This window comes from Carlito syrichta, unplaced genomic scaffold, assembly GCF_000164805.1.
Source record: "Carlito syrichta isolate Samal-C Ts95f unplaced genomic scaffold, Tarsius_syrichta-2.0.1 Scaffold309881, whole genome shotgun sequence".
NCBI classification, from domain to species: domain Eukaryota; kingdom Metazoa; phylum Chordata; class Mammalia; order Primates; family Tarsiidae; genus Carlito; species Carlito syrichta.
Window position 1 is genome coordinate 182,254 of NW_007253977.1, and position 12,999 is coordinate 195,252.

At 41.8% G+C, this 12,999-nt stretch overlaps 1 protein-coding gene across 2 annotated transcripts in view; it reads right to left on the reverse strand.

The window, feature by feature from the left end:
• DHX57 (DExH-box helicase 57) overlaps window positions 1-12,462 on the reverse strand; it is a 61,269-nt gene extending 48,807 nt beyond the window's left edge. The window contains exons 1-4 of one of the 2 annotated variants that reach the window (XM_021717596.1): window positions 12,366-12,462; window positions 4,750-4,908; window positions 3,774-3,962; window positions 2,639-3,477 (exon numbers count right to left, since the gene is read on the reverse strand). In XM_021717596.1, coding sequence (XP_021573271.1) covers window positions 2,639-3,477; window positions 3,774-3,962; window positions 4,750-4,826 — 1,105 coding nt within the window. In that variant the 5' untranslated portion in view covers window positions 4,827-4,908; window positions 12,366-12,462. Of the gene's footprint in view, window positions 1-2,638; window positions 3,478-3,773; window positions 3,963-4,749; window positions 4,909-12,365 lie in introns of those variants that run through there. The other variant, XM_008068130.2, reaches the window with a different exon arrangement.
• Window positions 12,463-12,999: the final 537 nt, after the last annotated feature.

Below are 12,999 nucleotides of genomic sequence, written 5' to 3' on the forward strand. Positions count from 1 at the left end.
AGTCTGGGCAACAGAGTGAGACTCCAACTCAAAAAAAAAAAAAAAAAAGAAACCAGTCTCAAAAGTTGCATATTGTATGATTCCTTATTTATTTATTTTTTTTAGACAGGGTCTCACTCTGTTGCCCAGGCTGGAGCAGAGTGGCACCATTCTGGCTCACTGCAGTCTCAGCCTCAGGGCTCAAGTAATTCTTCCATCTCAGCATTCCGAGTAACTGGGACTACAGGCCTGTACACCACACCAGGATAACTTGCTAATTTTTTGTAGAGACGAGGTCCCACTATGCTGCACAAGCTGGTCTCAAACTTCTGGGATCAAGCGATTCTCATACCTCAGCCTCTCAAAGTGCCAGGATTACAGGCATGAGCCACTGTTCCCTGCATATGATTCCATTTCTATGAAATGTATGGAACAGGCAAATCCATAGAGACAGACAGCAGATTAGTGGTTGTCAGGGGCTAGGGGAAGGGGAAAATTAGGAGAGGCTGCTAATAAGTACAGGGTTTCTTTTTTTTTTTTTTTGAGTTGGAGTCTCACTCTGTCGCCCAGACTGGAGTGCAGTGGCCGCTCCTGGCCACCACAGCCTCGCCTGCTGGGCTCCAGCGATCCTTCCGCCTCAGCCTTCCAAGTAGCTGGAACTACAGGCGCGCGCTACCACACCCCGCTAATTTTTGATTTATTGTAGAGATGAGGTGTTGCCAAGTTGCCCAGGCAGGTCTCGAACCCGTGGGCTCAGGCAATCCACTCACCTCAGCCTCCCAAGGCGCGGGATTACAGGCTGAGCCACCGAGCCCGGCTGGGTACAGGGTTTCTTTTTGGAGTGGTAACAATGTCCTCAAACTAGAAGGTAGTCATAGTTGCCTAACTCTGTAAATATACTAAAAACCATTGAACTGCACACTTCAAAAGGGTGATTTTTTATGGTATATAAATTATATCTCAATAAAGTTATTTTTTTTAAAGTCCATGATACATAATTTGTCATTTCCCAAAGAACATATTTGAATCCCATGCGCTAGAAGCTGCTGACATTTGGGAGTCCAGTGGCTAATGACTGAACCCAGCTCACTGTCCAACATTCACATTTCAGCACAGTTTCACTGTTGTCTACTTATTGACATTTGCCCGGGAACTCTTGTGAAATAGTACACACTTTTGTTTCTTTCAAAGAAAGATGACAACAAATAAGAGAATTCTTTGATGAGAGCTGAGAGGGGTTTACTTGTGATATAAGAATCTGTACAGCAAACCTGGATCTGAACAAAGCTAGAAGCCTACACAGGCATTTCTTTATGTAAGGATTTATAGACTGATAAAGATAGCTCTACTCTAATAAATCTTGGGAGACTAGTATACAAATGCAGGAGGGTATGGACAGTGGAATATAAAGAAAAGTATCTCTAAAAACTCACTAGCAAGTAATGCCATATAGAGTACAAGAATTAAACATATGAAACCAAATGAATCACATGGAACATTTTCTTGAGAAGGCACCTAAGTCCTTCCGACCCTCAGATTTTATAAAGTTAAATAAACCGTTGTGAAAACACTTGTACACTGTTATGGGAGTGTACATTAGTATACCCTCTATGGAAATTAGCATGGTGAGTTCTCAAAGAACTAAAAGCAGATCTACCATTTGATCCAGCAATCCCACTACTAGGTGTCTACCCAAAGACAATAACAAAGACACCTACACCCACATGTTCATAGCAGCACAACTCACAACTGCAGATGTGGAATCAACCTAAATGCCCATCAACTGATGCACTGATGTCCATGCAATGATAAGTCAATAAGTAAATTACTGCATGTCCCACATAATAGAATACTATTCAATAATAAGAAGGAATGAAGTATTGAAACATGTTAGAATATGGATGGATCTTGAACACATTATGCTAAGTCAAAGAAGCCAGTCTCAAAAAGCTGCATATTGTATGATTCCTTTTTTTTTTTTTTTTTTTAGACAGGGTCTCACTCAGTGAGATGAAAATGTGGTATGAAAATGTGGTGTATCTATACATTATGTAATACGCAATCACCAAAAAGAATGAGGGGATACCTTTTGCAGCAACTTGGATGGAACTGGAGAACATCATCCTAAGTGAACTAACACAGAACGGAAAACCAAACACTGCATGTTCTCAGTTAAGTGGGAACTGAACTAAGGATCTGCGAAGGCATAGAAAATGGTATAGTGGACATTGGAGACTCAGAAAGGGGAGGCGGAAAGCAGTAGAGGGAGGAAAAATCACCTATTGGGTACAATGTGCACAAGTAGGGGTGATGGGTACACTTAAGGGTCAGGCTTCTTCACCTCTATACAATGTAACCATATAACCAAAATTATTTGCACTCCCTAATGCTACTGAAATAAAAAAACAAACAACCAAACAAACAAACTTATTCATCACTACAAACTATCTGTTCTAGAAGCCCAGACACAGCAACATAACTGGGCCTTACAATTAAAGCCAGGCACAATTATAGTTCATGGAATTCTCACTCCCTTTTGCCTGTGGGACTGAATAACTTGCTCAAGATAATTGGGTGATCCCAGACCAGCCTTAGAAGCTTCAACTTCTAAATCCATCATTCTGAATGCCCCCCTCCACACGATGAATGCCTGACATACCTTCTGGAATCTGGATTGAAACAAAAGAATTACTTGGCATCACTGGTTTATAACAGGTGGGATTATTTACTCTGGTCCTAGAGGGTACTGGCAGAAAGTTCGCAGGAGGGACACTATACTTGTGATGGGTATTTGTTAGTAATTTGACTATTTCTGATTCTTCTTCTAGAAGTGTCATCAAAGAATATACAACAGGTTCTGAAGTTTCTGCAAATGTCAAGGCCTTGCCATAAAGGAACTCTGAAATATGTAAACGACATGCCAGAGGTAGATTCTCATTGGTGGAATAAAATGCCACAAGGGGAGCCTGGTAGGGATATTTGTGGTCTTTAGAAAATCGAATTTCAAGTTCATATAAAAAAGATGTATCTTCATTAGTGTTAAGATGAGAATCATCTACAATTCTTTCTATTCTTCCAACAATTTGATTTGGGGGTACTTCATGTTTGAATTTGCATCTTGACCCAAATTTACAATTTCCTTTGAGGTAAAATTTACAGATTTCATGTGAAGCTTCTTGTACATTTTTTGTATTTTCCCTTTGCTTGGATTTGCAGAATTTACTTGTCAAATACTCCAGTTCCAATCCAATGGTCCAGACTCTGTTCTGAATTCTTTCTATAAATTTTTCTCCACAGATTGACTTGAGAGCAAACGCCTCTTCTTGTCGCTGTTCCACACACTCTGCTAAGCTGACATGGTTAACTGCCTCAGAGATCTTCATCCTCTCCCCAAATGTCTCTGAAAAACACTGTGTAAGTAGATGCTCCAGTGATGCCCCCACATCTCCATCACAAATCCTCAGGACCGCTTGACAGCGTTCAACACTGAAACCATACCTGTCAAGGGCAAAACACGACAAAAATGACAGGTAAAAAGAAACACTGCATCACTGAGGTCAAATTCATTTAAAGATGCTTATGTGAAGTTAAAACTAAATGTGGGTAGGACTTGTACTTTGAAAAAGTGTCCCTGATAATACTAAGCCCTCCTTAATCCCCCATCCTATAAAATGGAATACGAGGACTATTAGACACTGGTGAAACCCACAAGAGGAATTTACATGAAGAGGAGAAGTTGGGTTTACATGATTTCAGCTTCTTCCCAGCCTCCCATAAGCCATACAAGCAATCACCTGGAAAGTTTCTGCACTGCAAACGGAGAGACAATCGGTTCTGGAATATGAGGCTCCACTGAGGCCAAACCAGCATATTCCAAAGGCTCCGAGTCGGGAACCAGGGAAGGTTCTTGTCCAGCTGGCCAGTACTGCTCATCATCACAACACTCAGGCTCATCATCCTCATCCTCTCCAGAAATGCCTCTTCTAGCAAAGGTAACATGTTCATATATTAAATACTCATTTCTACTGACTTCAAAGAAAAATTTAGCAAAGAATTTAATTCAATGAGTCAAGGACATAGGATCCTGACTACAGTCAGTGGCTGATTTAATCTTTTAGTGAACTCTTAATTTACATGTTGGCAATGAACATTTATCAGGCATTTATTACATGCCAGGTACTGTGCTAAGAGCTTTATATATACTCACTCTTTTAATCTTTCCTAAAACCCTACCAACTACTATCGGAATCTCCATTTTTCAGACGCTCCTCTAAAACTCAAAGAGGATTAGTAACTGCCTAGGGTTACACAGTAACAAGCAACTAGAGACCAAAGGCAGTCTAACCCCAGAGCTGTGTTCTAGACCAGAAATCTTGGCTCGCCTCTCATTCAGTAAAAACTATCCCCAATTTTTGTTTCGCCACATAATCCCCTTTTCTAAATCTGAGACAGATGAGAGCTTTGCACGTGGGGTGGAAAATGAACTGTTCATGGCTGACCACTAATTTTTAAATATTACTTTTTCTTTAATACTAGAGACAGGGTCTCGCTATGTTGCCCAGGCTAGTCTCAAACTCCTGGCCTCAAGTGATCCTCCTGCCTTAGTCTCCCAAAGTGCTGGGATTACAGCAGCCCCTCTTTTTTTTTTCTTTTTCTTTTTTGTAGAGACAGAAGATCAGTATCGACACAGTATCCCACAGGTGCACAGGCCCTTCATGCCGTCAATACATCTTCCTTGATATAAGGATTTACTGAAATAAAACAATTTACTCAGATCCAGCATCCGCATCTTGTTCTTGCAGGTCTCGGAGAAGAGCTTTCACTTTCTCTTGATTCTCAGAAGTCATGTGCAGAGTCTGAAGGGGCACTTTGGCTTTGGGTTTCCACTTGGGGCGAGCCTCTCCTTTGCTTGTGCTACTGTTGCTAGGTCTGCAGGGGACACAAGAGCAAAGTTACACACTTTTCAGGGTCTCCAGATAAACATAACACAAACTGGATTGTCAAGTATCTCACAAAAGATGACAATGAACATGAAAAGATTTGCCATTTTCTACAGTATCTACCAGACTTCATTATATTGGGACTGCTGAGAAAAAACTGATTAGATTCATAACTATAAAACCTGGCTTCAGCTTGGTGGTTCAGCCTGTAATCCTGTGCCTTTGGGAGGCTGAGGTGAGTGGATTGCCTGAGCCCGTGGGTTCGAGATCCACCTGGGCAACTTGGCAAGACCTCATCTCTACAATAAATCAAAAATTAGCTGGGAGTGATAGCGCATGCCTGTAGTACCAGCTACTTGTAAGACTGAGGCGAAAGGATCGCCGGAGACCAGCAGGTTGAGGCTGCGGTGGCCGGGAGCAGCCGCTGCACTCCAGTCTGGGCGACAGAGTGAGACTCCAACTCAAAAAAAAAACAAACCAAAAAACCTGGCTTCACCAACCCAAGTCTCCTCTGGAAAAGGCAATGCTGATGCTGACTCATTCTGCAATACAGGGCTTTGAAAAAGCCACACGCGAAGGGGTATTTATTTTATACTACATTAAGTACCCGATCTGAAAACAATTGAATTTTATCTTACTTGTAAATATTAGACCCTATTTCTAAGATACCCAAATTATCATTGTTTCCTGACTACAAATAAATAATAATAAATGCATGCTCACCGTGGAAAAGGACAAAGAAGAAAACAAGTCACCCCAAATCACATTATTCTTTTTCACATATGTATTTTATAAAATTTCACAGCATACATAATCTTTTATAATTTGCTTTATTTTCTTCTTAAAATAGCACTGACATCTCCCTAAAAAGAAATGTTCTCCTGTAACTTAATTTTAAATAGTTACATGTTGATATAGATGTATTGAATTTACTTCACCAATCTTTCATTGTTGAAATTTAGATTTTTTTAGGATCTCTTCTTAATATTTAAAATAACAAGTTCTAAAGTTTAACTTTTTTTATTTTCAGTCAGCGTCTCAACTCATTCTGTAGCCCAGGTTGGAGTGCAGTGGCGTGATCAGAGCACACTACAGCCTCAACCCCTTGTACTCAGATGATCCTTCCACCTCAGCCTCATAAGTAGCGGGGATTACAAGCACACACCACCACACCTGGCAAAGTTTTTAATTTTTTTGTAGAGATGAGATCTTGCTATGTTGTCCAGGCTGGTCTCAAACTCCTGGGCTCAAGCAATCCTTCTGCCTGGGCTTTCCAAAGTGCTGGGATTACAGGCATGAGCCACCACTCCTGGCTAAAATTTACCTTTATTCATTATTATTTTTTTCTTTTGGAATGTTTCATCATATATTTTCACAAATCTAGAGAAATGGAAGAAAAATTTCCCATATTTAAAAGAATTCAACGTATTATTGAGACTTTGAAAAGAACCACACATTTACACTTGCAAGACTAGGTAGCAAAGGAGAAAACACAGTCAGCTGTGGTTTTTAACCACTTAGTGGCAATTTCTGAAAAGAAGCGTTACCCCAAATCTCTCATTTCCCCTAACCTGTGTTATGAAAAATGTGAAAGGTACAGAAATAAACACCTTTGACCTAGATTCACCAATTGTTAACACATGTTTTTTCTCCTCTCTCTCTCTCATACATATATGACTACATATATGCTCTTCTCTCTACAAATGTATATACATACATTGCTGAACCATCTGAATGTAAGCTGTAGACATCATCTTCACCCTTAAATACTTCAGCATGTGTTTCCTAGGAACAGAGATAAACTCTTACATAACCACAATACCATTATCACTCTCAAGATGTCTAATATTGATAGTCACATCATCTAATATGTAGTCCAATTCAAATTTCCTAATTGCTTCAACTGTATCCTTTAAAGATTTTTTGACTGAGTAGCCAATCCAAAAAAATTCTGTTACCTCTTTTTTCAAACTCCCTTTATTTAGAACAGTTCCCCTATTTCTTGACATTGACTATTTGAAGAGCTTGGGTCTACTGTCCTGTAAAAATTCTCAGTTTGGATCTGTCTGATCATTTCCTCATGATTAGTAAAACGGGGGAGAAGTCTCATGTCTTATCCCCCACTCATCTGTCCACTCCCCCGCTTTGCCTTCCTTCCTGTTACCAAGGAAGAAGCATCCTTTGTCTTCAAGTCAATCCTTCCATTCGTATTCTTTTTTTTTGAGTTGGAGTCTCACTCTGTCGCCCAGACTGGAGTGCAGTGGCCGCTCCCGGCCACCGCAACCTCGGCCCGCTGGGCTCCGGCGATCCTTCCGCCTCAGCCTTCCGAGTAGCCGGAACTACAGGCACGCGCTACCACGCCCGGCTGATTTTTTTTGATTTACTGTAGAGATGAGGTCTCACTGCCCAGGCGGGTCTCGAACCCGCGGGCTCAGGCAATCCACTCACCTCAGCCTCCCAAAGATGCGGGATTACAGGCTGAGCCACCGAACCCGGTTTTTTTTTTTTTTTTGAGTTGGAGTTTCACTCCGTTGCCCAGACTGGAGTGCAGTGTCCACTCCCGGTCACTGCAGCCTCGACCCACTGGGCTCCGACGATCCTTCCACCTCAGCCTTCCAAGTAGCTGGAACTACAGGTGCGCGCTACCATACCTGGCTCATTTTGATTTATTGTAGAGATGAGGTCTTGCTAACCCAGGCGGGTCTCAAACCCGCGGGCTCAGGCAATCCACTCACCCAGCCTCCCAAAGGCATGGGATTACAGGCTGAGCCATCGAGCCCGGCTCCATTCGTATTCTATAGTCCAGTCTCATTCATCTCTTCAAGGAAGTCATTGCAGCACCATCCCCCTTGCACATGGTCAGTTCTTCATTCTCCACTGGATCACTCCCAACAGCATTCAGACAAGCCACAGAATGCCTATCACCCTTAAAAATCAAACCAGGCCGAGCTCGGTGGCTCAGCCTGTAATCCCAGTACTTTGGGAGGCCTAGGCGAGTGGATTGCCTGAACCTGGGGGTTCTTTGAGACTTGCCTGGGCAACTTGGCGAGACCTCGTCTCTACAATCAATCAAAAATTAGCCGGGCATGGTGGCGGGGGCCTGTAGTTCCGGCTATTTGGAAGGCTGAGGCGGAAGGATCACCGGGGCCCAGCAGGTTGAGGCTGCGGTGGCCGGAAGTGTGCCACTGCACTCCAGTCTGGGCAACAGAGTGAGACTTCAACCTCAAAAAAAAAAAATCAAACCCAACCAAATCCTCCCTTGACTGCATGTCTCCCTAGAGCTACTGCCCATATGTCCTTCCCCCATGATCCCTTTCAGTGAAACGCCTCAAATAGGTGATCAAAATCATCATCTCTCTCTACTTTCTTCTTCTCTCTGAAATGCACTAACACACTCCAGTCAGGGTTTCCTCTCCATCAACTGTGCTAATACAGCTCTTGTCAAAGTTACCCATGGTATCTACATTGCCAAATCCAATAGACAATTCTCAGTATGCTTTTCTTGACCTATCAGAAGAGGGTTTATTTGTTTAAATAAAGGTGTATTCCCCATAAGTATCCAATTCAATCTGACTGAACACTCTCCTCGAAAACTCTTTTATCCCTTGGTTTCCAAAAGTCACATTCTTAATTTTCCTCCTACTTACTTCCTTGGCAGCTCCTTCTCAATCCCCTTGGTTTGTTCCCTGTACTCTCTCTTAGCTTTATCTATTTTTTTAATTAAAAAAATTTATTGATACATCATAATTGTGTATTTTTATGAGGTACATGTGAGATTTTGATACATGCATACAATGTGCAATGATCAAATCAGGAAATGAGGATAACTATCACCTCAAACATTTATCATTTCTTTGTGTTGAGACCATTCCAAATTCTCTTAACTTTAAAACCTAGAGTGTCCCAGGATATCTTTTCTATTACATTTCATCCAGTCTTAGAAGTTTGTTTATTTTGGAACTCTTTTTCTGGAATGGCCCGCAGAGCTGGCATCATATGACCCTTAATGTCCTGAATGTCATCAAATGTTTTCCTTTCTTTTAATTTTTTAAAATAATGTATTTTTCGTTTATATTTTAAAGATGTGGGGTATAATTCAGGATTAGGTACATAACTGGTCATCATACATGTGAAATTTGGGCCTCCCATTGGTCCTCACTTTGTCTGGTTTGGGATCAGGTACCCTTAGTGATATTATGTTCCTCTCCCCGCCCCTTCTTCCCTCCCCATCCCCCGCTACTGCGAGTCCCTTTCTTGTAGTATTATGATAAATGTTCAGGATCCACTTATGAGTGAGAACATGTGGGGTGTTAGTGTCTTAAGTTAAAACCCAACCACTCAAGGATTCCATTTCCTGACCTCAAATGTCTTCCTTTCAATATTTCAATATTTATCTTCGGGTAAAGAAAAAAGTCACTGAGGGCCAGATCAGGTGAGTAGGGTGCTCCAATATAGTTCTTCATACAATGCTGTCAACATAAGCACATGGTGGCAAGTCTGAGAACTTAATTGTCAGCCCTCAATAAATAATGATGACAGCTCTCATGCCCGTTCCAGAAAAGAGTTCCAGCCGGGCTCAGTGGCTCAGCCTGTAATCCTGCACTTTGGGGGGCTGAGGTGAGTGGACTGCCTTAGCCTGCAAGTTCAAGATCCGCCTGGGCAACTTGGCGAGACCTCATCTCTACAATAAATCAAAAAATCAGCCAGGCATGGTAGCACGTGCCTGTAATTCCGGCTACTTGGAAGGCTAAGGTGGAAGGATCGCCAGAGCCCAGCAGGTTGAGGCTGCGGTGGCCAGGAGCGCCCACTGCACTCCAGTCTGGGCGACAGAGTGAGACTCCAACTCAAAAAAAAAAAAAGAGTTCCAAAATTGCTTTGACAGGGGGACTAGGTGCTGGCATCAGTGCATAGCTTCCCAAGGGGAGTATCAAAGGTGACCACAGTGATATTCAGCAATGAGATACACAGTACTTTTCCCAGGATGGTTCATAAACCTAATTGCTGGACCTCATACAATGATGATCCCATAAGGTAACAATGGAGCTGAAACATTTCTCTTGTCTAGTGATATCATAGCTGTCATAACATCACAGTGCAACACATCACTCAAGTGTTTGTGCTGATGCTGGTATAAACAAACCCACTGTGCTGCCAGGCATATAAAAGTACACGACATACAATTATGCACAGTACACAATGTTTGATAAAGATAAACAACTATGTTATTGCTTTGTGCATTTACTCTATAGTCATCCCTTGCTACCTGGGGAGGGCTGGTTCCAGGAACCACTCAGGATACCAAAATCCACAGATGCTCAAGTCCATTCTATAAAATGGGGTAGTATTTGCATACATCCTACACATGGTCATCCCATATATTTTGAGTCATCTCTAGATTATTTATAATACTGAAAACATTGTAAATGCTACATAAATAGTGTTATACTGTATTGCTTAGAGAATAACGAAAAGAAAAAAAGTCTGTATGTGTTTAGTACAGACACAACCATCCATTTTTTCTGAATATTTTTAATCCACAGTTGGTTGAATCCATGGATGCGGAACCCACAAATACAGAGGGCCATCTATACTATACTTTTCATCATTTGTAATCTCTACTTATTAAAAAAAAAAAGTGAACTGTAAAACAGCCTCAGGCAGGTCCTGCAGGAGATATTCCAAAAGAAGGCATGTTATCCCAGGAGATGACAGCTCCATACGTTACTGCCCCTGAAGACAGTGATACTGATATCCTGACGCTGTGTAGACCTAGGCTCATGTGTGTGCTTGTGTCTTAGCTTTCAACAAAAAAGTTTACAATGTAAAATAAAATGCTTTTAAAATAGAAAAAAACTTACAGCATAAAAAAAGAAAATATTTTGTACAGTTATAAAATGTTTGTATTTTGAACTGTTATGACATAGAGCTAAAAAGTTTTTTAAATGGAAAGTTAATTTGTTCATGAAGAAAAATATCTTTTGTATAAATTTAGTGTAGCCTAATTGTACAGTGTTGATAAGGTTGATGGTAGTGAACAGTAATGTCCTAGGCCTTCACGTTCATTCACAATCACTCCTAGAACTCACCCTGAGCAACTTCCAGTTCCACAAGTTCCATTCAAGGTAAGTGACCTATATAGGTGTATATATAGGTGTACCATTTTTTATCTTTTATTCTGTATTTTTTGTTTATATTTTTTGCTTTGTTTAGATACACAAATACTTGCCACTGTGTTCCAACTGACTACTGTATTCATTACAGCACCATGCTAGGAGTAATAGACTAGGCCATATGGCCTAGGTATGAAGTAGGTTCTACTATCTAGGTTTATGTAAATATACTCTATGACATTTGTACAATGATGACATCACCTAATGATGCATTTCTCAGAATGTTTCCCCACTAAGTGATACCTGACTGTACTTACACTGCACAACACGAAATAGCAATATCTTTTTCTTTTTTTGAGTCAGAGTCTTACTCTGCCACCCAGGCTGGAGTGCAGTGCCATACTCAGGGTTACCACTGCCTCAACCTGCTGGGTTCAGGTGACCCTTCTGCCTCAGCCTTTCAAGTAGCTGAAACTACAGGCACATGCCACCATGCCCAGTTAATTTTTTAATTTATTGTAGAGATGAAGTCTTGCCAAATTATCCAGGCTGGTCTCAAATCCCTGGGCTCAGGCAATCCTCTTGCCTCAGTTTCCCAAAGTGCTGGGATTACAGGCATGAGTCACCGTGCCTGGCGATAGCAAAATCTTTGCTTTTATGAAATACTCATTAGAGTTACCAGACTTCCCAAAGTTTATTCATTAGTTTAAAAAAAACATGAGAGAACCCACATGACATCTGTTACTGGTCACCACATGAAACACCATCAGTTCATGGCTGATTTGGCTGGAAAATGCATAGCTCATCAACTAGAAAAAATAGACTACAGCCACATTACACTTTTGGTTGTTCACTTTTAACCTAAACCTACGATGCCTAAGGAATACTTAAAATAATTTTCTCTACTCTCACTATTTCCAGTATTTACTTTCCTAGTAACATTGGGTATAGCAATTCAGTGTCATGCAGAAGTTAAAGTTAACTTCAGATTTCAACCCAGACATACACACACACACACACCCACACAACCAGTCATTTACCATCATGCCTTTATAAAAGGCGACAAAGAGGAGGATGGTCAGGTAACAAATAAGAGTTACAATGAACTTGACCAGAATTACTTGGCATTTTTTCCTCTCTCAGTCATCCGTCCCATACGTTAAGGACTGATACCATTTCTATATTTGAAAATTCAAAGAGTATACTAGCCTGCTGGATGAGCGCCTAGATTCGCTGAAGATACAAAAGTCATCTCCATCGTCCCAAATTCTGCTGGAAGCCTTTCTATTGCCACCGCCTCCACCACTGCCACCGCCACCACTCCCGTGAGATTTACTAGCATGACTCCTGCCTCCTCTTCCTCCTCTAGAAGACCCTTTTCCACCTCCTTTGCCTGGCTTGCCTTTTCTTCTTACTGAAGAACTCATTTTCACCTGCAAGATAAAAAAAATTAATACACACATCATAAAACCAGACAAGTATAAAACTCCCTAGTCAAGATTATACAGGCTTCTTTGAAGAAATAAAGGAAAATGCAGATGCAAAAAGGGCCAGTCTTGGAGTTGAATTTTGTTTTTTTGGGTTTTTTTTGAGTCGGAGTCTCACTCTGTCGCCCAGACTGGAGTGCAGTGGCCGCTCCCGGCCACCGCAGCCTCGACCTGCTGGGCTCCGGCGATCCTTCCGCCTCAGCCTTCCGCGTAGCCGGAATTACAGGCGCGCGCTACCACGCCCGGCTGATTTTTTGATTTATTGTGGAGATGAGGTCTCACTGCCCAGGCGGGTCTCGAACCCGCGGGCTCAGGCAATCCACTCACCTCAGCCTCCCAAAGGCGCGCGGGATTACAGGCTGAGCCACCGAGCCCGGCGGAGTTGAATTTTGAATCTGTTCCAGTGAGAAAATTAAAAAACAGAAAGGGGCCGGGCTCGGTGGCTCAGCCTGTAATCCCGCACCTTTGGGAGGCTGAGGTGAG